The sequence below is a fragment of the Felis catus genome, chromosome A3 (assembly GCF_018350175.1).
Source record: "Felis catus isolate Fca126 chromosome A3, F.catus_Fca126_mat1.0, whole genome shotgun sequence".
Taxonomy (NCBI): domain Eukaryota; kingdom Metazoa; phylum Chordata; class Mammalia; order Carnivora; family Felidae; genus Felis; species Felis catus.
This window is the reverse complement of record NC_058370.1, coordinates 5,145,417-5,171,536: the sequence shown is the minus strand read 5'-3', so window position 1 is coordinate 5,171,536 and position 26,120 is coordinate 5,145,417. Positions and strand designations below refer to the sequence as shown.

Below are 26,120 nucleotides of genomic sequence, written 5' to 3'. Positions count from 1 at the left end.
GGCTGTGCACGCACGCCTTCTGCCTCCGCACACCACATTGCAGCACCTTCACCCTCTCACGTGTGCATCCTCTCTCTCAGCGAGCCCCCCCCCACACACACCTACCCACCTCCTGGGCCAATACATGTCCCTCCAGGTGTGGTCAGGGGTTAGAAATGCCCAAACCAGACTCCATTCCAGGCCACCCAGGAAGGTAACAGTAACCTCTAGAAAAGCCAGGCCAGACCAGCTGAAGTGACATCCATTCTTGTTTTTAAAAACTGGGACACCAAAGCAAGTGCGCAAACACACCCCGCCCCCAATGCCACTCTGTCACCGCAGAATGATGTGGGGCACGTACGGGAAGCTGAGGATCCGAACCTGCTCAGCATTTAATTGGCAAAAAGTCCTGGATCCCAAACAAACCAACATTCCGCTCCATCACGTGCTACTCCCCCGACCTCCACCTTCACTGTTGTCCGTGCCCTTGAGGGACAGGCGGGCTTGTAGCCCCACACATCAGGTCAGAATTACCCCCAACTGCCTCCATATTCCAAGCGTCCAGGGAAATTCAAGGTGAGCTAGGAGTGTATTTTAAAACCCAGCTCTGGGGTGCCTGGGTGGCTGGGTTGGTTGAGTGCCCGACTTCAGCTCAGGTCATGATCTCGGGGTTCACAAGTTCAAGCCCCGCATCGGGCTCTGTGCTGATGGCTCGGAGCCTGGAGCCTGCTTCGGATTCTGTGTCTCCCCCTCTCTGCCCCTCCCCTGTTCTCTCTCTCTCTCTCTCTCTCTCTCTCTCTCTCAAAAATAAATAAAAAATTTAAAAATAAAAATTTTAAAAAATGCAGCTCTTCCCTACAGCCCCTCTCAAACTTCAGTTTTGACTTTGAGCTGTTAATAAAGATCTCAAGGAGCCAACGGTTCCTTAAGCTTGTCTGCCACGCTCGCAGGGCTTGGTGCGCCCACTGAGATGGTTGCCATGGAACTTCTCAGCCAATCAAGCGCAGCGGAGAGACCGCAACCCACGCAGAGACGCCCCACCCCTCCCCTCGCCCTCCCCCAGCCCTGCCCCTCTCTCCCCTCCCCCCACTGCTGCCGCCAGCTGGGGGTTGGGGGTGGTGCCTCTTGTGGGTTTACGCCAGCATGTACCACCTGGCCGCATCCTCAGAATGGCTCGTGTGTGTGGGTCCCTCACCTGGCTCCCCTGTGGCCTCCGTGACCTCACCCTTCCCGTCCCTGAGTCCACACAGAGCTCCGGAAGGCAGGGACTGAGATCTTGCTCCCCTCTCTCCGTGGGTCATCCATAAGTGCTCCCTGGATTTGTAAACCAGTTGCCTAAGACTTGTACACCAGGTATAAGTCTATAAACACAAACGGTCGGGTTCCTTCTGTTTTCCTTTAAAGCAAACTCCCTCTGCGTTCCCATCTTCAGGAAATGGGGCCACCACCCTCCTGATGCATGGCCTGGGGTCTGCAGGAGTAAGAGCCAGGACAGCTGGCCCTGGGTGCACTTTGGTTCACTAGCTGTGGGGCCTCAGGCAAGCAACTTAACCTCTCTGAGCCTCGGCATCTCAAATGGAAATGGCTGCACACACGTGCTCGCACTCATGCCCAAGAGACCCGGTTGCGGCACTTTGGAATCCGAGGCAGAGTGCACAGATGGCCTATTAGTCCTATTAATTACCCAAAACAAGCATTTTCACATTTCTGTTCTGGTTTGTGTCTCTGCTGGATTCCCACCCCTCTCCCCCCACCCCCACCCCCACCCCCCCCCCCACTCCTCAACAACATCCTTAAGGAGGTCAGTTTGGTCATCAGTCACCAGACGTTCCAGGCTGCGACAGTCCCGGCTGCGGAAAAGCACGGCCCAGCCTCAGAGCTGAGGCTCTCCTCGGGCCCATTTTACAGCCGAGCACACTGAGGCCCAGAATAATGGGACAGCGCACCCAGGATCGTGCCGCTGCTAAGTTACAGGCGAAACGGAGTTGGAGCTGGGGTCTGTGGGAAGCCCACCGGAAGCAGGAAGGATGTGGGACACAGGTAGAGACTACAAAGTAGCACAATTTATGAGAATAAAAAATAATTTTAAAAATTCAGGCTTAGGGAAGTCTGAGCGTTTTGGAAGGCGTTCCAAACGTTCTCCCTCTGCGGCTTCGTTGGGCTTGTCAAATAGAGAGTGAGGAGGGGACCCTAGAGTCTGCCGGTTCCCTCCCTTTCTTTCTTCCCCCCTCACCCCCAGGGCCCCACCAGCCTGTCTAGCGGATGCTGAGCAATCATTTTGCTGATGACTTTGAACTTGGCCTCTGGGAGGGGGTGGGCCGCTAGTGTGGGAAAATAAGAGCCTCGCTCAGATGGATTTGCGGTATTGTTTCTCTGCTGAATTCTTTTCATCCTCTCCGGTTCCTTAGCCGCAAACTGCAAGCGTCTTATTTTTCGCCCCTTCTTTGCCTCAGTTGAATTAACTCAATGAGGGCACTCGCTTTCGACAATGTTGGGAGATTTTTAGATCCCGAACACTCCTCAGGAGACCAGCACAAAGTCTGACGCTCTCTGCCTGCGATTACGGAGCTAATCACTCAGAACACGCTCACTCACTTGTATCTGTTTATACCTTGGGACACAAACCACATTTCCATGTGTATCAGGCAGCGAGCTAGTTACCAGGGGCAGGAGATGAGCCCGTTTATTATGGAGCAGCTGGGAACACAGACATTAACAAATAGTAACACGTCATCACCGGGTGGCAGAAGCCGCCAAGAAACAACGCTGTGCAATATTGCCTGCTCTCTGGAGTTCTTTAGAACACGGGGAACTGGGACACACACCTTCGAAGCCAAAAGCGACGCATTTTGAAATAGTCCGTTGGCAATCAGACCCGTTTCCCACCCCACAGTTGATGGCGGGCTCGACGTGTCCTTTCGTTCGCAGCCGGACCCTGTGTTTCCCGACGTCCAGCCCTGAGCTGGTCAGGGGACACTCTCGGAGGCGGCTTATGTCAGCGGGATCGCTGCTAAAATTCACACTGGAACGACAGTACCTGAGCTCCGTGTGATTAGACCTATTTTCGTGTTTCTGCTTGAGTCGCGGATGTGCTGTGCTCGACCTCAACTTGTCAAAAAAGACAAACCTTTCAGTGTCAGGGGAACAAAAAAAGTACCGAGAGGAGAAAAAGAAGAAAAAAAGTAATCACAAGATCAGAGTCCTCATTGTTTCGCAACTTGCGAGAAACAGTATCTCTCCCGGCAGTGACTGGCAAGTGCCCTGAAAACTTCACCAAATTATCACTTTTTCCTTTATTTAAAAAAAAAAAAAAGCAAGAGTATTTAGTTGTCATTAGTTACAACCAAAGTTCTCTAAATATCCCAGTGCTTCTCGAAAAACTATGTTGGCAAGTTCAAGTAAGTTTTTTAAAAAAGGAGGGCTTCAGGAGTTTTGAAAAATGTCGGGTTAAAGGGGGCGCCTGGGGGGCTCAGTCGGTTAAGCATCTGACTTCAGCTCAGGTCACGATCCCCCAGTTCATGGGTTCGAGCCCCGCGTCGGGCTCGGTGCTGACAGCTCGGAGCCTGGGGCCTGCTTGGGATTCTGTGTCTCCTTCTCTCTCTGCCCCTCCCTTATTTGCCATCTGTCTCTCAAAAATAAATAAATAAATAAAACTTTAAAAAAAGAAATGAATGCAGATCAACTGTGGGGTTTGGAAAACTGAAGTCGTAATCGTAAGCCGTGCTGGGTTTGAGGAACGCCGTCCTCTCTGTCCATCCAGGGCCATCACACCAGAGGCTCTTGGAGGGGGACGCGTCCCAACAGGGAGGTCCCCGCTGCCTCTGGAGGTGCCGGTGGCATCACAAGGCATGGAAACATGGCGACAAAGTCATTCCTCTACAATCCATGCCCCTGCCTCAGCCAAAGAGTGTCTCCACTGGAGGCTAGCCCGCTTTTCACAAACCCCTGAGGCTGCCAGCCCCGTGTTTAATAAAGACAGCAAGCCGCTACGACATCGAACTGGAATTTCACCACCTCTGCGCCCGCGACTTTTACGACCACCTTCTGCCTACGGCGAATGGCGCTGGTTTTCCATTTATGGTAATGATTTAAAGTTTCCTTTTTAAAATCAGTGTATGCTTTTAAAAGTGTGTTAAGTGTAAAAGAAAAGATTAAGTAAATAATAGCAGAGATGTAGGGGGGTGGGGAATGACAGGTTTGGGAAAGCGAACAACCCACAAAAGTAAAACCCAAGTGGGTTCTCCCGCTTTCCCACTGCTGCAGCTCAAAAGAAAACTGAAATTAATTCCTTTTGCTGGATGAGGAAGAAGAAAGAGCCCCCGCCCCCAGGCCCCCAAAGGAAATTCACTAAACCGTTAAAAGCGATTCCCCCAGAGAAGGGGCTTGAGGGCAGGGAGAAAACATCCACGTTTTGCTTTAAACCCATCTGGATTATTTGAATTTTTCTGTTGCAATAGAAATTAACCCTCTGACTGACGTATAAAAAGGAAAAGTTAGAAATACTTTTTCCAGATTAGTCGTGTGCGTACTGCCTTTGTGATACCTTTGGCATGGAAAACTTTTTAATTTCACAGAGTCAAAAACAATCACTTTTTTCTTTACGGCTTTTGGGTTTGCAATCTCGATTAGGAAGTTCTCAGCCCCTACATTGTACATGCAACACGGGCTGTCCGTATAGACACCTCCTGAGTGATACCGGCCTTACTGCTTCACGCATCAAGGTGCCTGCTCGAACACCAATACACACGTGTTTACTGGGTCTTCGGAGCATATACTAATATCTGGAACGGTAAATCCCCCCCACTGTCCTCATTTCTCACATTTTCCCACCTATCCTGGGGTCCATTTATTCCGTGTGAACTCCAAGGTCATATTTTTATGCATCACTTTAATGTTTTCAAAATAAAATTTCTTTCATTATTGAAAAGGGGAAAGGGGGGGCGCCTGGGTGACGCAGTCGGTTAAGTGTCCGACTTCAGCCAGGTCACGATCTTGCGGTCCGTGAGTTCGAGCCCCGCGTCGGGCTCTGGGCTGATGGCTCGGAGCCTGGAGCCTGTTTCCGATTCTGTGTCTCCCTCTCTCTCTGCCCCTCCCCCGTTTATGCTCTGTCTCTCTCTGTCCCAAAAATAAATAAACGTTGAAAAAAAAATTTTTTTTTTAAATAAAAAGGGGAAAGGGGTCTTTTCATGAATCTTTCTTATACACCAAGAATTAAGATATACCAGCATTTTAGGGGGGCCTGGGTGGCTCAGTCGGTTGAGCATCCGACTCTTGATTTCGGCTTAGGCCATGATCCCAGGGATGTGGGATAGAGCCCCGCATCAGCACTTCAGCACTCAGCACAAAGCTTGCTTAAGACTCTCTCTCTCTCTTTCTGTCCCTCCCGACCCTCTCAAAATAAAAATAATTTTTTAAAAAAAGATATACTAGCATTTTCTGTTTAAGAAAGCAGCTGCGAGTTTATCTCCCTGAACTTGCTGCACCGGGAAGGCAGGGGACAGGAGAATAGAGCCCCAAACTCTAGAAGCCCCACATCTGGTGCCCAGGCCCCTCCTGCAAAGGCCCCTTCAGATAAGCCAGCACATTGAGGGGAGTGGGGGGTGTGAACCCAGCGCATCACAAACACTGCCCTGGCTGGGAACTGGTGCCTTTGCTAGAAGGCTGTGAACATGGCACTGGCTTAAATAAAAATCCGCTCTGACTACAGAAAGCCCTGGATGGGGCCTGGAGAGCTCAGGAAGGCCCACGGTCAACAGCCTTCGGAGACAGCAAGGAAAACATGCACTACGCAGATAAAATAGGGGCTCTTGTTGTGGGACACACATTTCTAGGCCACATACTTGACCCTACCACCACTCCCAGTTTCACAGAGAAGGCTCCAGAAAGCTCAACTCTCCTCGACATCCACAGGAATCAGGTGTGCTTGGGCAGAGGGCCACTCCACACCAGCACTACTCTGGTACTCTGGGCAGGACCAAGGCCACGACAGCTGGCTCTGACCTGGAAGAAAGCATTCACCTGTACCTATGCAGCTGCGTCACGATTTGGACATTTAGGAACAGATGTGATTAATGCCAGCCTGTATACACTCAATACCGGCGAAGCCTGGGTCACCTCTGATAAGCCAAGGAGACAGAGACCCACAGATGCCAATGTCAGGCACCGTAATGGGAAAAACAACAAAAGGAGAGTCACACCTTCTAAAGATTTCCACATCAAACCCACTGTCATTCCATCTGGACTTTAAAAGAGGCTCAACCCAAACCCTAACCGTAACCCTAACCCCTAGCCCTGACCTTGACCCTAACCCAAACCTCTAACCCCGACCCTTACCCTGACCCTAACCTAAACCCTAACCCTAACTCCTAACCCTGACCCTAACCCTTACCTTAAACCTCACCCTAACCTATAACCTTAACCTAAACCATAACCCTGGCCCTGACCCTGACTCCTAACCCTGACCCTAACCCCTAACCCTCACCCTGACCCTAACCCTAACCTGTAACCATGACCTGGCCCCGACCCTAACTGTACCACTGACCCTGACCCTGACCCTGACCCATCTGATGCACAGGGTGGTGAAGTTTCCATTATTTCCACTTCCACTTGTCGAAGATCAGAGTCCCCGCGAGAGAACGTGAACTGAGTGAAGGCTTCTGACAGCTCCTCTTTTCGGGACTTTTTAAAAGTTCGGTGTCCACAGGACTGACTCTACAAACCCAGACCCTAATGATCATATTTTTGCACAGAATTCTGGGATCAAAATACAATTTCAAAAATAATATATTTTCTGACATCCCCCAAGAAAAAAATGACTGGTTTCTTCCCTCTAAAAGGGTTTAGATGGAATAACATCTGTGTTGAGAATATTGTGAATATGTTAAACTGACAGGCAGTCTCTAAGGCACTCTGCTCATTAATGTGCTGTGCATAAAATTAAAACTTGAAATATATTTTTAAATCCATTTTGAATCATTTAAGCAATTCTCCCGCAAAGGAACTATTGTGCTAAAATAATATATTTGGAGCAAGGAATATGAAAGCTATTAAAATGTCTTAGACCCCCTGCCTTTCATGGGAAGAAGGGGGGAAAATGTTCCTTCGCTTTGATTTGAAACATGCTCTATATAAAATAGACCCAGCAAAAGAAAAAAAATAAAAAAAGAAAGTAGTTTGAAATTACACTAAGAGTTTGATTTAAACCCAGAGGAGCCAAAGAACTCAAAGTTGCATCTTTTTATTTCTGCCTTGATGTGCACGGCCCAGCCAGCAACGCTCAGCGGGTCTGGGAGGGCCCAGCGGGGGTGCGTGCATGGTCCCTAGGTCTGCAGCAGCCACCGCTGGGAGGGGGAAACCCCAAAGGAGGGAGGAAGACAGGGGTGGAAAGACAGTCTCGTCCTGCCCTTGCCTCGTCCGGAGTTCTGCAAACACCTGCATGGACGTCCAGCATACCAATCTGTCCGTTGGTCTCTGCAGCCCGTGGGCGTGAATGTGTGGTAAGAACAGCAGGCTGCCTCATCCACACCTTCACCAAGCGAATCCTGAGTGCCAACCAAGAGCCACCGTTGTTCTGGACTCTGAGAGGTCCCTGTTGAGCAAAACTCACTGGTGAAAATTCATTATGAAAACGTGCTGTGAGGCGGGGAGGGGGGCCGGGTGGCTCAGCGGGTTAAGCGCCTGACTCTTGATTTCGGCTCAGGTCATGATCTCACAGGTTGTGGGGATCCGGCCCTGCATCAGGCCCCAGGCTGACAGTACAGAGCCTGCTTGGGATTCTCTCTCTCCCTGTCTCTCTGCCCCTCCCCCACTTGCCTGCACTCTTTCTCTCAAAATAAATAAACTTTAAAAAAAAAAAAACTTTCACTCTCTCTCTCAAAAATAAATAAGCATAAAATTTTTTTTTTTTTAACTTTAAAACCCTCCCTACAAATGCTACCAAAGTGTGGGGAGGGCATCTGGCCTGGTCTGGGAAGCCTTCCTGGAGAAAGTGACAGCAGAGTTACTTTGTAAGGGAGGAGGAAGAAAAGCGACATGCATTCCAGGCATAGAGAAGGCCAGTGCAAAGGCCCGGAGGAAGGAATTGGCCTGAAGTGTTTCCTAGATGGAAACCAGGCGGGTGAGGCAGGAGCACAGCCTGTGAGAGGTTGGAGGTGAGGTCAAGGTGAATGCATCAGCCTAGGCAGGGCCTATGTCCACCACGAGCAGTCTCCACCTGACCCTAAGAGCAAACAAACACTTTCGTTGTCTATAACTTGTGCTAGGCCGTGTGCAAATGCCTTTCATATATGGTGGTAATTCATTTCTTCCTCATGACAGCTGTCGAGGCGGATATTATTGTGATCTCCATTTTACAGATGAGGAAGGAATCTTTTCAAGTGAGCACAGCTGGTAAATAGGGAAGGATTCGAACCCGGGGAGGCCAGTTCCACAGCCCAGCTCGCACCGCACGACGTCATTCCTGAGAACACGGGAGGGCCGCTGGGGGGGCCTAACACAGGGAGGGTCCACGCTCCAGTTTGGGACCGCCGAGCCCCCCTGGCTGCCCACGGGAGCGATGATGGGGCCCGGTGGGGGCTCATCGGGTGAGATGGGAGGGGGACGAGGTCAGGGGGCCACGGACACGCCCCCAGGAGTGTCCCCACTTCCCCCTGAATGCTCCCTTTCAAAGCTGTCCGACCCGGGGCAGACAGTCGCGGGCTGGGAGCCACTGTTCTCCTCGTTCACTAGCTCCCCAGTAACCGCAGCCAGGTCTCTGAAACAACATGCATGCCCACCTTCGCCTTTTGCATCTCGTAGAGGCCCCGAGCTTTCCTTTAAAATCCACTCGACTGAGGGTTGATGGGGGGTGGGTGAGGGGCATTGAGGAGGGCACCTTTTGGGATGAGCACTGGGTGTTGTATGGAAAGCGATCGGACAATAAATTTAATATATTGAAAAAAAATAAAAAATAAAATAGAATATTGTAAAAAAATAAAAATAAAAAAAATAATAAAATCCACTCGAGACGAAGTTGTCTGAAAGCAAACAATAGGCCTCATAGACGCGTCTCCCCCGACTCCGAGGTGAGGCCCCCGGGAGAGGTGACTCCACAGAAGCCCTTCGCCTCTCAGATCAAACATGCGGAGTCCCCGTGGGTCCTGTCCCCACGTCCATGACAGGCAGAGGGGACCACGTTTCTCAGCCACGCGAGATACCGTTCATGTCCTGGGTGAGGCCTCCCGCTCCGGAAGGGCCAGAACAGCCTTCGTTCCACCAGACAAGTGTCCCCAGAGGGCCCGCTGCGTGCCAGGCACTGACCGGTGGCTGGGCCTAGAGCGTGGGAGGACGCTTAGACCCCCCGACCGCCCACGCCAGGAGCCCGGCCCGCAGCAGGTCCTTAAGAAATGCCCAACAGACGCCCACGGAGCCTGGGGGAGGGGTGCGGTGGGGACGGAGAGGAGAAACGCTGTTCTCTCCTTCCTTTGCAGTCGTTTACGGTCACGTGGGACGGCCCAGATTGTCGCGGGAAAGGTACTGCGGACCACTGTCCATCCAGGAGGCCCCAGGACACCCCGGGTGAGCCCTCGCCTTGCAGTTTGCCACACTGATGCCTAAGCACACCTGGATCTCGGCTTTCCGGCGATAAAGCTGTGCGACCGTGGACCAGCGCCTGAACTCTGATACTGTGTCTGCCTCTGCAAAAGAAGAACATTCATCACTCCCGCGTCATGGGGCTACCGTGAGGTCGCAAGGCAGAGGGCTTCGCAGGTACTCAGCCCAGTAAGTGCTAAGTAAGTTCCAGCTTATACGTGGTCGTCATCACCGTGGGGTGACAGCCAGGCGGTACACACGTCAGGACGCCCTACTCCCTGCGCAGCGGAGAAGGCGAACCTCTAAAAAGGAGCGGCGGCAAAGCAGCTCCGGGTCCTAACTGGACCGGTGGGGAGACGTGAGGGTGTCCCCAGAGCTCCAAGATTAACATTCCGGCCCCTGAGCCACCGCTCCCTCCCTGCGCAGCCCCCTGAGTGGCTTCCTCCTCTCTCTAGAAGGGGCTTCCTTTCCCAGCCACGAGGTGGGGGGGAGGGGGAGGGCTGGGGAATGTGCCTGACCCGCAGGGCATCCCTAGGACCAAACACAGGCAGGGCCTGTGCACTAGGCAAACGGCAAACCCTTGCCACACCTGACCCAGCCCGGAAACAGTGGGGCCACTGGGGGGGGAGGGGGGGATTAAGCAAATTAAGACCAAGGACGTTTGACTAGACGGATCTTAGAACACTACTCAGCCACACGACTTTCCCCGAGGCGGGAGGGTTAGACGACTTTCCAGAGCGAAATGGTCTGAAATCCGTTTTGTTGCGACGGGTAGACCCCCATCACGACCAAAACTGGAGTGGGCTTTAACTGGTTCGAGTAACTGGGAAACCCAGGGGCAGAGCTGGCCTCAGGAACCTGCAGACATCCAAACCATCACTAGATTTTTCTCTTGCGCCCTCACTTCGACCCTCCCCTCCCCCTCTCTGCACACTGGCCTCCTTGTTTCCTGGAGCATTCAGGCTTCTCCCCTACCCGCAGGGAAGCAGCACAGCACACACAGGGGCAGGAAGAGAGGGGTTTGGCCACAGACAGCTCTAAGCTTTCCATATCCCAGCCCAGGGACAAAAAACGGTCATCCCAGCTTGGTGTCTGTTCATAAAAACCCAGGGAAAGACTCTGATTGGCCCTGCTTTGGTCACATGTCCTCCTATCTGGCCAATCACTGCAGCCCGGTGAAATGCCACCTGGTGATCAACCAGGCCCCAGCCAGGCTGGAGGGAAGTGTAGTTAGCTGCTATCCCAGAACCACTTCAAGCACGGAAGGGGATAGTCTGCAAAAGATTTCAGGAGCGCGATCTTCCTACTCTCTTTCATGAGGTCCCAGCCCTGAACCCCTTGATGCCCTTGAACTCCGAAAAGCAGCAATGAGAACATGAGAGAACATCGTCTGGGGGTGGGGGGGCTGTGGGGACACAGGGGGTCCTACGCTGTGCCCGAGGCCGCAAAGCCCGTGTGTTGGACTGGACAGCCCTACCCAGGTGCGCTAAGCACCTCCCACTGAACTTGGAATAAAAAGTCCAAATTCCCCAGGCCCACCTGGTGGTGAGGCCTGGTGGACGGCCCAGCCCCCATGGGTGTCCTCCTCTGTCTCCAGAGATGGCTTGCTTGCACTGCTCGTGTCCCTGCTCAAATGCCACCTCCCCTGGCATCCTACTGCCACAACTCCCTCACCCCACAACACCCCTTACATGTTCTGTTTTGTTTTTTTTTTTAAACTCTTGTCCCCATCTGAAAGTCTCCTGGTTTATTGGTTTACTAAACTGGGAGCTTCCTGAGGTTGGAACCAGTCCTGCCTTGCCCCTGATGGGTCCCCAGTGCCCGGCACAAAGCCCAGCACATAGAGGAGATTCAGTACATGTGTCAGTTGAGTGAATGAGTGAACGAATGACCACTGAAAACCGTAGCCTGCCTTAAGCCTCAGCGAAAGGGGAAGGGGAGAGGTCTGCCAGGCACGTAAATCCGTAATCTTACAGAACAGAACATGGAAACCACCTCCCGTCTCCCCTTCCTGCGCAGGGGTCCAGTTTTCCTTCCAAACCTTCTGTCGGACCCTCTGCTGGCAGAACCAGGGTAGCTGGTCCACCCCGGACAGCAAAGCCCTGCGCCTGGCCAGGCCAGCTCGATGAGGTCTCCCTGGAATCACAGGTAATACGCCACTCGAGTTCCATTCAAGGACGGTACCTGCGACTTCAGACTACTCCAAGCCCTTCTTGGGCGACACCTGCATTCTCAGAGCACATGCATTCTAAGCGGACCCCTCCTCGAGCACAGAGACTTCATTGCAGACGCGCCTTGTGACGGCCCATGGACACCCTCTGCCTTCCATTCTGACAGCCACCCGAGGACCGCTCCTGGGCACTTACCACCTTCCCCTGCAAAGATCGCTGAGTGTTAGTCTCGCTGGCTCTTCTCCCCCAGCATTCAGGCTTACTTTTCACACAGGGGCTGGGCTTTTCTCACATCCTAAGAGCTGGCACAAGAGAGGCTGGAAAGGAAGGGGCAGGTGAGAGCGAAAGAGAGGAACAAAATGCACCCTGACCCGGAGGGGCCGCGATGTGGAGTCATTGATAATTGCGCCCAGCGGAGAACAAAGCTGAGAGGGAGGCTTCTGGGGCGCGGTGGGAGGGATTCGGCTTTGTTCTTCTTCAATAAGCCCCAGAGAGTGATGTTAATTGTTACTTTAGGTGTGTGGAGTGTGGACAATTTGTAAGGTAAGACAGGAGTCCCTTTGCTGTGACCCGAGCTAACATAATGGGGGCGTAAGGCCTAGAGACCCTTGGAGTTCCTTAAGCTCGGTGAAGCCATCAAAAACCTGCCCTGCAAATTGGCACCTTTATCTCAAGCCTTCATGTCTTTGTTATGCAGTCGAGGTAATAATCACCCGCGCTGCGGAAAAAGGCACGCTGGCTGGCTGGCTGGAGGGGACGTTGGCTGCACAAAACATTCTTTGGTTTAAAAAAAAATCACAAAATAAAAAAGAAAACTGTTTAAGCTTAAAAACTAAAAAGAAACAGTTGGCTCCAGTTGTTGAAAGGTTTTATAGAGCAACAGCAAGATGGGGGAAAAAATAAAAACTAAAAACTGTCCCAGAATGCTGAGAGATGGCCAAAAATATTAATATGCAGGAATACGGCAAACCTTCCCAAGCTGTAAATATTTCCTCCCTTTCCCACGTATGATGGGAATCAGCAAGTGTGGCCATCCCTTCCCCTCCCAGCTCTTCCTGAATAACACTCTTTCCAAAAGAACGGAATTAAAGTGAAGACATGGTGAACAGTGTCCGTCAGAGGTCCGCGAATGTCTTGTTTCAAATATCGTGGGGAGGAGGTTTCCAGTCCTAGAACGAGGAGAGGAGGAGAAGGCACACACACGAATGCAGAAGTTCACCAAGACTAGGATGTTCAGAGATGACACAGGACCCGGCGAAACCGCACGAGATTTCTTTTTTCTTTTTAATTTAAATCCAAGTTGGTTAACATATAGTGTAATATTGGTTTCAGGAATAGAATTCAGTGATTTCTCACTTGTATATGACATCCAGTGCTCATCCCAACAAGCACCCTTTTTTATGACCATCCCCCATGTAACCCATCCCCCCCCCCACGACTGCCCTCCAGCAACCCTCAATTTGTTCTCTGTATTTGAGAATCTCTTATGGTTGGCCTCTCTCTTTCTGTTTTTATCTAATTTTTCCTTCCCTTCCCCTATGTTCATCTGTTTTGTTTCTTTAATCCACATATGAGTGAAGTCATATGATATTCGTCTTTCTCTGGCTAATTTCACTTAGCATAATACACTTTAGCTCTATCCACCTTGTTGCCAATGGCGAGATTTCAATCTTTTTGATCGCCGAGTAATACTCTGTTATATACATATACCATAACTTTATCCATTCATCAGTCGATGGACATTTGGGCTCTTTCCAGACTTTGGCTATTGTTGCTAGTGCTGCTATAAACATTGGGGTGCATGTACCCCTTCGAATCAGCACTCCTGTATCCTTTGGATAAACACCTACTAGCGCAATTGCTAGGTTGTAGGGCACTTCTGTTTGAACCGCCATACTGTTTTCCACAATGGCTGCACTCGTTGGCATTTCTACCAGCAACGCAAAAGGGTTCGTCTTTCTCTGCATCCTGGCCAACATCTGCTGTTGCCTGAGTTGTTCGTTTTAGCCATTCTGACAGGTGTGAGGTGATATCTCATCATGGTTTCGATTTGCATTTCCCTGATGATGAGTGATGTTGAGCATCTTTTCATGTGCCGGTTGGCCATCTGGGTATCTTCTTTGGAAAAGTGTCTATTCATGTCTTCTGCCCATTTCTTCACTGGATTATTTGTGTTTTGGGTGAACAACACACAATTTCTTGGTATAAACATAGTGTGGCATAAGTATGCTCCGTGAAACTCAAATTTAACTGGACATCCTGTATTTACTGAATCTGGCAACCCTAGAGCCCTCGGTGGTCAAGCTGACTGAAGATGGGTCGTTCATGCTGACAGGACGGTGAGTGGGGGCTCTGTTCATAGTTGGCTGAAGCAAATCCGTGCCCGTCAGTCAGGAAGGTGTCTTCAGGGAGCGCCTGCAGGTGGCAGCACAGGGCCTCTGCCTCACCTGGTCCTCCACCAACTTCGGCTGCCTGACAGCAGTTTCAGGGAGAGGCACAGAACCTCGCAAGACCCACCGAGAGTTCAGGCAACACCTCAGAAAAACCAGAGCTGGGCTTCTTTCCCACTGTCCTTTGCTGCTTGGGTTGGACACCCACGGCCAAGCTCAGCTGCTTAAAAATCATCCAGAGAGAGAAGGGCCTCCTAATTAGTCAAGAGAGAGGAGGAGGATAGGATATGTGGACGCCCCATCTTCCTGCAGGCCCTGGTCCTAGGGAGGAAGAGTCACCCCCAAACCCACAGTTCACGGTCAGACGAGGGCCTTTGAAGTTTGCTTCAAATCCTTTCTCTCCCACCAATTGTTCGAGCCGGTTTTCCATTCTACAAAATGTCACCAAAGGAATCCCTCCTTCGTGAAATTGGAGAACGTAAAGAAGGATCCAGCTGGGGCCCAGGGAATGCTGGTGCCATGATGGTTACTATGGTGCCTCAGAAAGGCCGATGGGGCTGCCCCAGGTGAGTGTAGCTCTCTCCCCTCTCAGGAAAGAAGGAATCCCTCCCTCCGGGCCAGTCCACCAGCCGCCCACAGCCTCTTCTTCAAAACTGACATCCTCAAGAAGCAAAGCCCAGCTCCAGTCAAGGCCTCATTTCCATCTCCCCACACTGTCTCCCTTCCAAACCTTCGTGCCTTTGGCCAAAGACGCCTCCTATCCCGAGGCAACCCGCAGGCTGGTCGTTGGGCGACGTTCTCCATTATTCATGAGCACCAACCACTCTGGCAGCATGCAGAGCCATTCACACTTGCTCCCCCCACGCCACCTCCTCAGACCCCTACAAGTTCATTTGGCAGATGAGGACATGGGCTCAGAGAGGTCAACCAACTTTCCTGAGGCCACTGAGATGGAACACAGCAGAGGCAGGGCGTGAGGCCACATCCAGTCCCAAAGCTTGGACTTTGAACCTCAACCACTTCTCATCCTAGACCCATCCCCCGGGTGGCCCATGCAGCTATTTCTGAGGAGAATGGGCAGAACTGGCAAACTCCTACTCATCCTTCAAAACCCAACTCACTCTTCGCCGCCTCTGTACTTCCCTGCCTCATCAGGGGCACGCTCTAAATCACATCATCCTACTGTTACCCCATCCAGAATGATGAAACGATGCATTATCATCTGGGGGCATTCATATCTGTGCCTCCACTCGACTGACCTCCTGGAAGGCACTGTCCTTGCTTGTCCATATCTGTACCCGCCACACCTTCCAGGAACACCTCCAGCTGCACTGACCTCCTTAGTGTTCTCCAGACACTCGGGGCCGGCTCAGCTCAGGACCTGAGCTTCCCTACCCACTCACAACAGTTCTTCCCATACCTCTCCCCTGACTCCCCGTCACCTTGAACCTCCTTCCTGATTTAGCCTCCTCTGGGCCAGACGTGTCTCCCCGGCATGAGCCGGTGTGTGCATTTGTTTATTGCCTCATTGTCTTTCCTCCAGATGTGTCCACCCCTCCCCCTGGGGCAGGGGCAACGACTTAGTCCGTCTGGTCCCTTCCTGGATCAGTGTGCACATCAGAGGTGCTCGGCAGACATTTGTAGAATGAATGAGCCCGGCATACAGAGACATTCAGTAAGTGAACTTACTCTTAATTAATCATTTTAACAGAATCATCTTGGAAGCTTCCCGAAGGGAAAGCTGACTTTGCCCTCCTACATGATGGATCCTCCTCTCCCCGCTGTCCACTATTCACACCGCTTTCCAGATTACTTACCCCCTGTTGTAAGAAATCTTTTTTTGTGAGTCCGAAAGAACTCACAAAAAAAGGCCCGAAAGAAAACCCTGAGCCCACCCGGACACTTGTCCAGCCTGCGGCAATCTGACCAAGCCCACCAGCTTGCTCTGCCAAGGGCATAATGTGTACCACATTCATGAATTAACCTATCCTCTCTAATTCCAGCCCCTGCCCGGCCCCCTCACTGTTTTGGCTGAGTGGGCAAATGGGACCACCCCAATTTGGGGCCTCTACCCAGCACCTCCCAACAGCCAAGAAAAATATACACGCCTTGGGTGCGGAGAACATTGTTATATGTAAATACATCCCCCAACAGCCCCATAAAAGCGCAAATCTGTTGATAAGGGAGCAAGGAGGTCAGGGAAAGGGAGGGAGGCAGACATTCCAGGGAGAATCACAGGTACCCAACTGGAAGGTAAAACACCCACACCCCCTCAGGTGACCTTGGTAATTATCCCGGAGATGGCCTGTAGTTCAGAAGCATGCTGACCCCCTTTGCTCAGTCCCATGAGTCTCTGGGCACCTGTGTACCTCTTGGCTGCTTGGGCAAAAAAACATGGCGCCCTGCCCTCCAAGTCTGTCCATTAACTGTTGTCTCTTAGACCCAGTGTCCAATTCCAGGCCTCTGACAATGTGCGCTGGTGGAAACCTTGGGAGATCACCAAGTCAGTCAATGAACCAACTGAGAACCCCAGTCGCCAAGGGTTCGTGTTGATGGGCATGAAGGAGGGTGTGGGTGTGGGGTGTGCAGGCCATATTATCTGTGCATTTCATGCAGGGGATTGTTATAAATGGTGAATACCAGCAGAAATGCATACATATGCGAGGCTCTCCCCAAGCCATGTGCAGGAATACTCAGGGCAGCACTGGGGTGGCCAAAACCCCAATCCCCACCCCGGCGGCAGCAGGATAGACTTCGGGAGTGGAAACGAACAAAGAACACGCCCAGGCACGCACAGCAAGGTGGATGAACCTCTCAAACACAACCGTGGGCCCTGGACGAGTCACTTCTGCAAAGTTCAAATGCCACTGAAACTAATCACCCCTCAGAGAAGTGGACAAGGCGGGCGGGCTGGAAGGTCCTAGTTGATAATCCAGACCGTGGCTTCGGGGGGGTGCGTTCCTCTGTGACAGAATTCATCAAGCTTGGTACATTTAGGATGGGTACACTCGTGGGTGTGCGTACTTGCCTCGCAGGCCTAAATTTTCAAGGGGGAGGGTGGTGAGGCGGTGAGGCTTCCCTAGGGCTTCCCGCACAGGAGAAGGGCTGACGCCGCCGCCAGGGCCAGGCAGGTGGGCAGGGAGGTGGGCGGAGGGCTCGGAGGCGGGCGGAGGAGGGCAGTGGGCTCACGGACTGGGACTCGGCTGAAGCCTCGCGCCCGCACCCTGCGCCAGGTGCAGCACAGCCTCCGCCTCCGCGTCCCGCGTTGCTGGGCAACCGGTCTCCCTGGCGACGCGAGACGCCGCCGAGCCCAGGGCTGGTGCGCGCCGCCTGGAGCCCAGAGACCAAGAGCCCACATGACTCAGAAACCTCTCAGCACCGCTGCGGCCGAGCGCATGAACCTCGTGGCCCAAGACGAGATCTGGTAACGCCCGGGATCCCGTACCCGGTGGGCGGGGCCGTTCCCACCTCTAGCGTGCACACCTGGCGGCCTCAGTTTCCCCTCCAGCTCCCGGAGGCGGTCGACCTCCGGGCGCCAGGACCGTGCGCTGGAGGTGGTCTGGGCGACGTCAGGGACATGAGGGCCACCAGAAAGCCTTTCTCCTCTTAGGCCCACCACGAAAGATAAAAGATACTACATCTGGTTTTGCAATCATCTGCAAATCTTTGCTTGTTGAGCCGACCAACATGTTATTTTTAAGATTTACCAAATTACAAAAAAAAAATAAAATAAAATAAAACAAATATCTTAATACTTAATTTGAATGAGGTATGCATAGGCTCTTTACATTCTTGATTTTCCTGCCTTTTTAAATAGTAAGAGATTTCAATTTAAAAAACCGATCCAGGGGCGCCTGGGTGGCGCAGTCGGTTAAGCGTCCGACTTCAGCCAGGTCACGATCTCGTGGTCCATGAGTTCGAGCCCCGCGTCGGGCTCTGGGCTGATGGCTCAGAGCCTGGAGCCTGTTTCCGATTCTGTGTCTCCCTCTCTCTCTGCCCCTCCCCCGTTCATGCTCTGTCTCTCTCTGTCCCAAAAATAAATAAACGTTGAAAAAAAAATTAAAAAAAAAAACCGATCCATTTTCTAAAAGGTTTATGTTCAGCAGACATTTGTAATGGGTGTTTTTATTCGGCATTCTATTGAATCGCTAAATATACCATCTCTGAAGTTTCCACCAATAGGGGAGGTTACTAATTTAGATGCAAGTAAGTGAAGGTGCCTAACAATAAAGCGTAATTGCTTACCTCGTAAACCTCAGTTACCCTGCTGGCCATCTCTCTGATTTTTATCATTTCCTTGGAAAACCTGAGTTAATCACTTCACATTTTTCTTTAAACTGGCTCTCTTTTTCGCTCAAATTTATTTTTATAGGAAACTTTACCTCTCTCTTGTCCACGGGAAGCCAGAATCCTTTGCCATAAAACACACAGCTATTCATTGGTTTTTATCTTTGTCTCAGACACCTGTAAGACCTGCTGTGGCAGGTATGTTCCGTCCGTTTAAAATGCCCCTCCGTCCCTTCTCCACCAGACAAACTCATACTCATCCCTCAGGACCCAAATCAGATGCCCCCTCCTGTGTGAAGAGAGCCGGTTCAACCCTGAGACGGTCCTGTCCAACATCCAAAGCGGCTACTGAGCCAGTGGCTGGCCCAAATTGGGACGAACTGTAAATGTAATATAAACAACAGATTTCGAAGATTTCATACCCCCCAAAGAAACTACTATTAAAATTAACTTCAGCTGTTTATTTTCACTTTTCCGTTAGTGTGGCGTCTAGAAAATTGTTATTATGTACGTGGCTCGTACCTGAGGCTCACATTATATCTCCATTAGACTAGACTCTGCTTGGGGCGCCTGGGTGGCGCAGTCGGTTAAGCGTCCGACTTCAGCCAGGTCACGATCTCGCGGTCTGTGAGTTCGAGCCCCGAGTCGGGCTCTGGGCTGATGGCTCGGAGCCTGGAGCCTGTTTCCGATTCTGTGTCTCCCTCTCTCTCTGCCCCTCCCCCGTTCATGCTCTCTCTCTCTCTGTCCTAAAAAATAAACGTTGAAAAAAAAAAAAAGTTTTAGACTAGACTCTGCTTTAGATGCTCAGTGCCCAGGGCAGAAAGCTTGTTCGGGACCTCCAGAACGGTCGAGACACTGGGCGCTGGAGGGGTGGGGGGTGGGGGTGGGGGTGGGGTGGGGGTGCAGATACTGATTCCAAAAGAGGAAAAGAAGCTTGAAAGTCAAAAGGAGTCAATGTTTAATTAGATGTGCGCAAAATGTGACACACCAGCCCTCAACTAGTAGGTCGCTGTATATAAATCATATTTACTGTGGAGCACAAGCAGGGCCAGGATTAGGGCGGGGCCAGTGGGGGACCTGGGGGGCAGTATTTAAGGAGGGCTCATTCTCAAGGTCAGGCCATGCTGGCTCTGCACTTGCCCGAACCTGGAAGTGAGCACCCCTTAAATTCTGCACTCCAGACGCCTCACTCACCCCACCTCACTCACTTCACCACAATAAGGACTCTAATACCTAGATGGCCCCTCGGGCAGAGCCAGCCCCAAGTCTTGTCCCCAGCGTGCCATCCAACCCATACCTCTGGTTCTTTAGACGCCTGTCACCCCTCGTGGTCCCCAGAGACCTGCTCCCTCTGGCACCCAGCTCAGTGAATAACACGCATGGAAGAAAGTAAAATTTTCCCCAGTGGACCTTTTAGAGTTTGCTACTTTAACCTTTTTCCAATGCCGCCCAGCACTTAGGACCTTGTTTTGTTTTGTTTTGTTTTGTTTTCAGGAAATACCGCTTGAAAGCTGAAACCGAAGCGAGGCAAAACTGGGCCCAGAACTGGGGATTTGTAGCAACCCCTCTCGAGGAGGTAAATAGAGATTTTATGAGCCCAGAGGTTATAGAATTGATTATTTCAAAGAATGAATGGTTAGGAAGTGCACAATTTGTAAGAATAAAGTTAAACAGAGTGTTGTATACGAAAACCGGTAACTCTGAAACCTATAGGTTCCTTCCTTTCGCGAATTTATTGAGCACTTACTACGAGCCAGCCATGTTCTGGGTGCTTCATCCGAACCAGCTCGTTTAAGCCACACAACAACTCTTGCACAGAAGGGAGTGCTGTTTTATGCCCATTTTATGAATTAAGGAATTGAGCTCCAAGACTTGCAAAGTCATACAGGGAAGCACCAAGGGGAGAAACTGGTCTGCCTGGTTGCAGGGCCACTTGGCCTCAGACTACCCATCTGTAAAATGGGTTGCTAGTCCTCAAGCGGCCTCATTGGGTGAGTGTGTAGTTCAGATGGGACGAGAAGTAGAAGCCAGGTGAATATATAGGGATTACCGGGGAAATATTCTAGGTATTTCCTAAACCAGCCAGGTAACAGAAACAGGCAGAAGGGCCAGGCGTAATTACCAGGGAGTGGTAGACGTGACTGCAGAAACCCCTGGGCCCATGCAGAGCTCATCAGCTCAGCTGAGTGCTACTTGGTAGACAGGAGAAGTGCAGATCCCCCGTGGCTCAAGAGAGTCCAGAAACCCACACGTTTAAATGAAATCTGGCCAGGGGCGCCTGGGCGGCTCGGTCGGTTGACCGTCCGACTTCAGCTCAGGTCACGATCTCCCAGTTCACGGGTTCGAGCCCCGCGTCGGGCTCCGTGCTGACAGCTCAGAGCCTGGAGCCTGCTTCGGATTCTGTGTCTCCCTCTCTCTCTCTGCCCCTCCCCACTCACTTTCTCTCTGGCTCGCTCGCTCCCTCAAAAATAAAAAAATATTTCTTTAAAAAAAAAATTTTAAGGGGGCGCCTGGGTGGCGCAGTCGGTTAAGCGTCCGACTTCAGCCAGGTCACGATCTCGCGGTCCGTGGGTTCGAGCCCCACGTCGGGCTCTGGGCTGATGGCTTGGAGCCTGGAGCCTGTTTCCGATTCTGTGTCTCCCTCTCTCTCTCTGCCCCTCCCCCGTTCATGCTCTGTCTCTCTCTGTCCCAAAAATAAATAAAAACGTTGAAAAAAAAAATTTAAAAAAAAAATTTTAAGAAATGAAATCTGACTCTTGAGTAGTGACTCGGATCTGTAAATCACCTTACAGATGTAAAATGCTTGCATGGGCTTCAGTGGGACGGTGGCCACCAGACTACAACCTTTCTTTCTTTATGTTTATTTATTTATTTTGAGAGAGAGAGAGAGAGAGTGGGGGAGGGGAAGAGAGAGAGGGAGGGAGAGAATCCCAAGCAGGCTCTGCACTGTCAGCCCAGAGTCTGACGCCAGGCTTGATCTTACAGACTGCAAGATCATGACCTGAGCCAAAACCATGAGTCGGACACTCAACCGACGGAGCCCCCCAGGCGCCCCATGACCACAGTCTTTCAAACTACCCCCAGGACACAACAACCTGGAGACCACGTTTCTTGGGAGGGACTGCGGAACGACACAAGAATCGCGTAATTCCAAACCTTCGTGATTCAGGGCCGCGTAACCCCATTCGTAATTCACCCCACCCGCTAGCTTTCAAATTATGCCACTCTTAATGAGTTTTTTTTAATACTTACAGAATTCTACAACTTGAGATTTTATGCATAAAATGAGTCCTTATTAATACAAAATGCATAAAAAGAGTCTGTATTAATATTCCTCACATGTAATTAAATTGGGATTTCGGAGTTCGAAATCGCTTTAAAAATTAAAAGGGGGGATGGGGACTCTCCTCTAATATTTTCAAGATTGGTCCTGGAAGCTTGTTGGCAAGTTTTTGAGTCCATAACCTGTGAGGTTTTCCCAAATTACGACGCGGGAGTATAAATTAGCAGGTGCAAAAGTTGATACAAGGCAGAGCAGTCAAGCGCCGAGTCCCGAGGCTGAGCTGACGGTCCCCAGCCTGCCCCTTTCTCACGGTGTGATTCCTCCAAGCTCCCCAACGTTTCTGAGCCCTGCTTCGGTCACCTGCAAACGGCGGCCTTCCCGGGGGGACGGGGACGAGACGGCTCCCACCAACCTCACTCTGAGGCTTCCTGTCTCTGGGGATTGTGTTTCAGTTGCTCAAGGGTGACGAAGAACCCCGCACCCCAAAGCCCAAAATCGAGCTTCCCGAGCGATTCCGCATCCGGCCCGTGACCCCAGTGGAGAAATACATCAAGGTTCGCCAAGTCGTTTTGAATACTTATTTTCCTAAGTAAGAAATGAGCCCTGCAGGGAACTGTGTTCGCCCCGCTCCGCGGTAGGTAAGGAGGCGGTGGCGCCCAGCAGGGGGGAGGCCAGTTTCCAGGCCCTGTCGGGAGCCCCCGTGCCCCAACACATCAGGATACTTGTCCCCGCACGACACTCGCGAGGACCTCTGCGTCCAGCACTGCAGAAGCAGAGGGCGGCCGAGAAAAGGATGGGGTTGGTCCTGTCATTCAGCAAACACTTCTAGGGGCTGGGCCCGAAACCGGGGCGGGGGAAGGACCAGGCCCAGACCACCGGGATCCAAATCCCGCTCGGCTGCTCACCCTCTGCGTGGTCTTGTGAGTGTCCGATTGCCCTGTGTCTCCTTTTCCCCCTGTACGATGGGGGTTAACGAAAGCACCTATTTCAGGGAATAGTGTCGGGGTTCCGTGGGAGAATGCCTGCGAAGGATTTGGAACGTTACCCGGTGGGTTTTAGAGAGTTCCAGTGATGGTTAGCTCTTGGCGGGTGCCAGGGGCTTGCTTGGGTAAACAGGGGTAAACAGGAAGAAAAGACAAGGGGGTGGGGAGGGGGGGCCCACATGAAACAAGAAAATCAACACAGTTGTTAGATGCTGTGCCGAATGCCATGGAGGAAAGAGACAGGTGAGGTTTTAGAGGATAAGAGGACAGGGTGATGCCCTTTGAGCTGAGGACTGAAGGATGACACAGAGCCAGCCCTGGTAAACCTTTCCAGGCAAAGGGAACAGCGTGTACAAAAGCCCCGAGGCAGAACAGGGCCTTATTTCAAATGGAAGGGGAGAAACTCATGTAAACATTTGCCCTCGTTTTCCAAATATTTCAAGTCTGTCCAGGGAATTGACGAACCAAACGGTGGTTTTTCATTTCAGACAGAGCCTCATTTTCCTTCGGTCTTTAATTATATTCTATCACTTCTCATTCTTGTGGCCTCTACAGTTTGGGGGCGGGGGGAGTGTGGGTGCACGCACACACGTTTCATAAAGCCTCCCGAGGAAAACGGGAGTATTTGTAACCGCCGGGATACCATCCGACAATATTGTTACATATTTTATAAAGGGGGATGTGAACTTAATATGTCTTTTTTTAAAATGTTCACTTACTTTTGAGAGAGAGACAGAACAGGGGAGGAGCAGAGAAAGAGAGGGAGGGGGAGACACAGAATCCCAAGCAGGGGCTCCGAGCTGTCAGCGCAGAGCCCGGTGTGGGGCTCGAACTCACAAACCGGGAGATCGTGACCTGAGCTGAGATCAAGAGTCGGACGCTTAACCCACTGAGCCACCCAGGTGCCCTGATATTTCTGAACCTTACTTTTTTTTTTCTTTTTGCTCTTTTATCAAATAAAAATTATTTTCCCAGGGGCGCCTGGGTGGCCCAGTCGGTTGAGCATCCGACTTCAGCTCAGGTCATGCTCTCGCGGTTCCTAAGTCCGAGCCCCGCATCGGGCTCGCTGCTGTGAACCTGTCAGCCTGTCAGCACAGAGCCCATCTCAGATCTCTGTCTCCCTGTCCCCCGCTTGTTCTCGCTCTCTCAAAAAATAAATAAAAACATTTATTAAAAAAACAATTACTTTCCTGGAGGTCATGGGTCAGTGTGTGAGGCATGACCAGATAAAGAATCACCCCTGGCTTCATGGTTTTGTGGCGAGAAGCGAGTCTCGGGGTCCAGCTGACCGGAGCGTGCGTACCTTGGGCGCATCTCACTTAGGGAGACCTTCCTGTCCTTTCCCCATCGGGCCTCACATGCGGATCCTGGTGCCTCGGTGGACACGCCCCGTGTCACTGTGGCCCAAGGTGGCTAAATCCCCTACGTCTCCATTCCAGATCCTTCCGTCCCCGCCAGTCCCGAAGACGACCCAGGGCTTCATCGGCTGGAGAGCCAGGGTGCCAGGCCTGAACAAGGGTCTGGTGCACGCTTTGGAGATCAGGAGCTGCAAAGGGGCATATGCCAAAGAGCTAAGCTGGCCGGTGCAAGGCATCCACTGAGTCCAGAGGCCAGCCGCTGGGCACCTGCCGGCCGAGCGCCAGGCCGCTGATGTCGAAGCCAGCGCAGGGAGGAGCTCCCCAGCGCCCCCTCTGCAGATACAGCCCCCCTCCACGTTTGCTCAGGGGATGTTGCAAAGAACACAAAACAGCCCCTTGACATTTTCAGTTCATCAACACCTCCCCTCCAGAACGTTCTCCTGACACACTCATTCTTGGCTAATATAATGAATAAGGCAAAATAGAGTCTCTGAATTCTGTTTTGATACCTTGGGAATTTCTAAGTATGGCTTTTAAAAAACAACGTGATTGAATTTTAAGAATCAAATTTTGTCTGGGCCCTTTATTGTCACTTTTGATCCTACCTGTCACCGTCCGTTCAATGTGGCGTATGGATATGTATTTGTATATATACATACGTACAACAGAATATTACTCGGTGATCAAAAAGAATGAAATCTTGCCAGTTGCAACAACGTGCACGGAACTGGAGGGTATTATGCTAAGCGAAATAAGTCGGTCAGAAAAAGACAAATATATGATTTCACTCATGTGGAACTTAAGAAACAAAACATGAACATAGGGGAAGGGAAAGGAAAATAAGATAAAAACAGAAGGGAAGGCAAACCGTAAGAGAGTCTCAAATACAGAGAACCAAGTGAGGGTTTTGGGAGGGGAGGTAGGTGGGGGATGGGCTAGATGGGGGATGGGCATTAAGGAGGGCACTTGTTGGGATGAGCACTGGGTGTTACACGTAAGTGATGAATCACTAAATTCTATTCCTGAAACCATTATTCCACGAACTGTGAACACGGATTTAAATAAAATTTTAATAAAATAAAATAATAAAATAAAACCACTTACTTTATTAAAATAAAATTTTAATAAAATAAAATAATAAAATAAAACCCACTTACCTGCCCCAGCCACCCTGTCACAGCACCTACAGCAGCCGAGCTGGCCAAACCAGGCCGTTTTCCTTCCGCCGTGGACATGTGATATTGACCCTTTGGTTAACATTTTGCTTCTGGTCCCTGACGGGCCCCGAGGCTTTGTTCCAGGGCCTACAAATGAGGGATGGAGGTAGGTGTAGAAAGTGGGGGCATCCAGGTGGTCAGAGAGTACCAGAAGGAAAAGCCAGCATGCTCACAGGCCCCTCCATCCGGGCCCCAAGGAGAGTTTGTAAGAGGCTTGTGGAAGCTGGTGGGTGTTTCTGAGGAGCAGACCTGGAGGGGGCAGGACGGGAGGGGCCACGCTCAGTCATCTGTCCTCCACGGAGACACGGTCCTTCCCCCTTCAGTTCACACGCGTCACTGGCCACAGTCCTCCCTGTGTTTGCTTGACTGGGGCCGGGGTGCGGGGACTTCTATGTGGCTCGATCCACTTACAAAGCCCATCCACCCACTCCTTCCCTGCTCACCTTCCCGTCCAGGCATTGGGCGTGCTTTACCAATCCAAGAATCCCTCATCTAGAACCTTCCCCCAAGCCTCAACACTGGCCTCTCCAGCAGCCTCCTAAACGGACTCTGACTTTGAGGGCGCCAGATACCAGGGGGACAGAGATCCTACCGAATCTGGGCTATGCCCTGCAAGGGGGGGCTCGGAGCCTCTAAATCCTAGAAGCCTCCGGAAGAAGAGCTTCTCGTGTTGTGCGGAGACGTCGTTCTCTGGAAGGTCTGCGGAACGTGACCTGATTGACCAGCCTGCCTACTCCAGGGCACTGACTGCAGACATCTTTAAAGCCAGCTGCTCGGGTACTGAGAACAGAGCCGCGTGGCCAAGTTCACCCGCAGCCACCGGTTGGTACTCCCCCCACCCCACGGCCCTCCTCCAGCCCAGACTGGGCGACTCAGGTGCTC

At 51.5% G+C, this 26,120-nt stretch overlaps 1 protein-coding gene and 1 long non-coding RNA gene across 2 annotated transcripts; one reads left to right on the top strand and one right to left on the bottom strand.

Annotated features, from left to right (window-relative positions):
- Window positions 1-7,200: 7,200 nt before the first annotated feature.
- Window positions 7,201-12,039, bottom strand: LOC102902583. Its single transcript, XR_439868.4, has 3 exons — window positions 11,916-12,039; window positions 9,580-9,653; window positions 7,201-7,567 (listed from the first exon to the last, which is right to left on the bottom strand). It is a non-coding gene; the product is annotated as an uncharacterized LOC102902583 (long non-coding RNA).
- Window positions 12,040-17,408: 5,369 nt separating this feature from the next.
- CA3H20orf85 (chromosome A3 C20orf85 homolog) lies at window positions 17,409-24,602 on the top strand. The gene is made up of 4 exons (XM_003983347.5): window positions 17,409-17,534; window positions 19,892-19,973; window positions 22,133-22,234; window positions 24,103-24,602. The coding sequence occupies exons 1-4, from the start codon at window positions 17,467-17,469 to the stop codon at window positions 24,262-24,264; spliced, it is 414 nt and encodes a 137-aa protein (XP_003983396.2). The 5' UTR covers window positions 17,409-17,466; the 3' UTR covers window positions 24,265-24,602.
- Window positions 24,603-26,120: the final 1,518 nt, after the last annotated feature.

What these genes read in the sequence shown, in the direction of transcription:
- CA3H20orf85 (XM_003983347.5), top strand. Translation starts at nt 17,467, where the DNA reads ATGACTCAGAAACCTCTCAGCACCGCTGCGGCCGAGCGCATGAACCTC. An exon ending in GTGGCCCAAGACGAGATCTG is followed by an intron (nt 17,535 to 19,891) that starts GTAACGCCCGGG and finishes TTTTGTTTTCAG; the next exon opens with GAAATACCGCTTGAAAGCTG. An exon ending in TAGCAACCCCTCTCGAGGAG is followed by an intron (nt 19,974 to 22,132) that starts GTAAATAGAGAT and finishes ATTGTGTTTCAG; the next exon opens with TTGCTCAAGGGTGACGAAGA.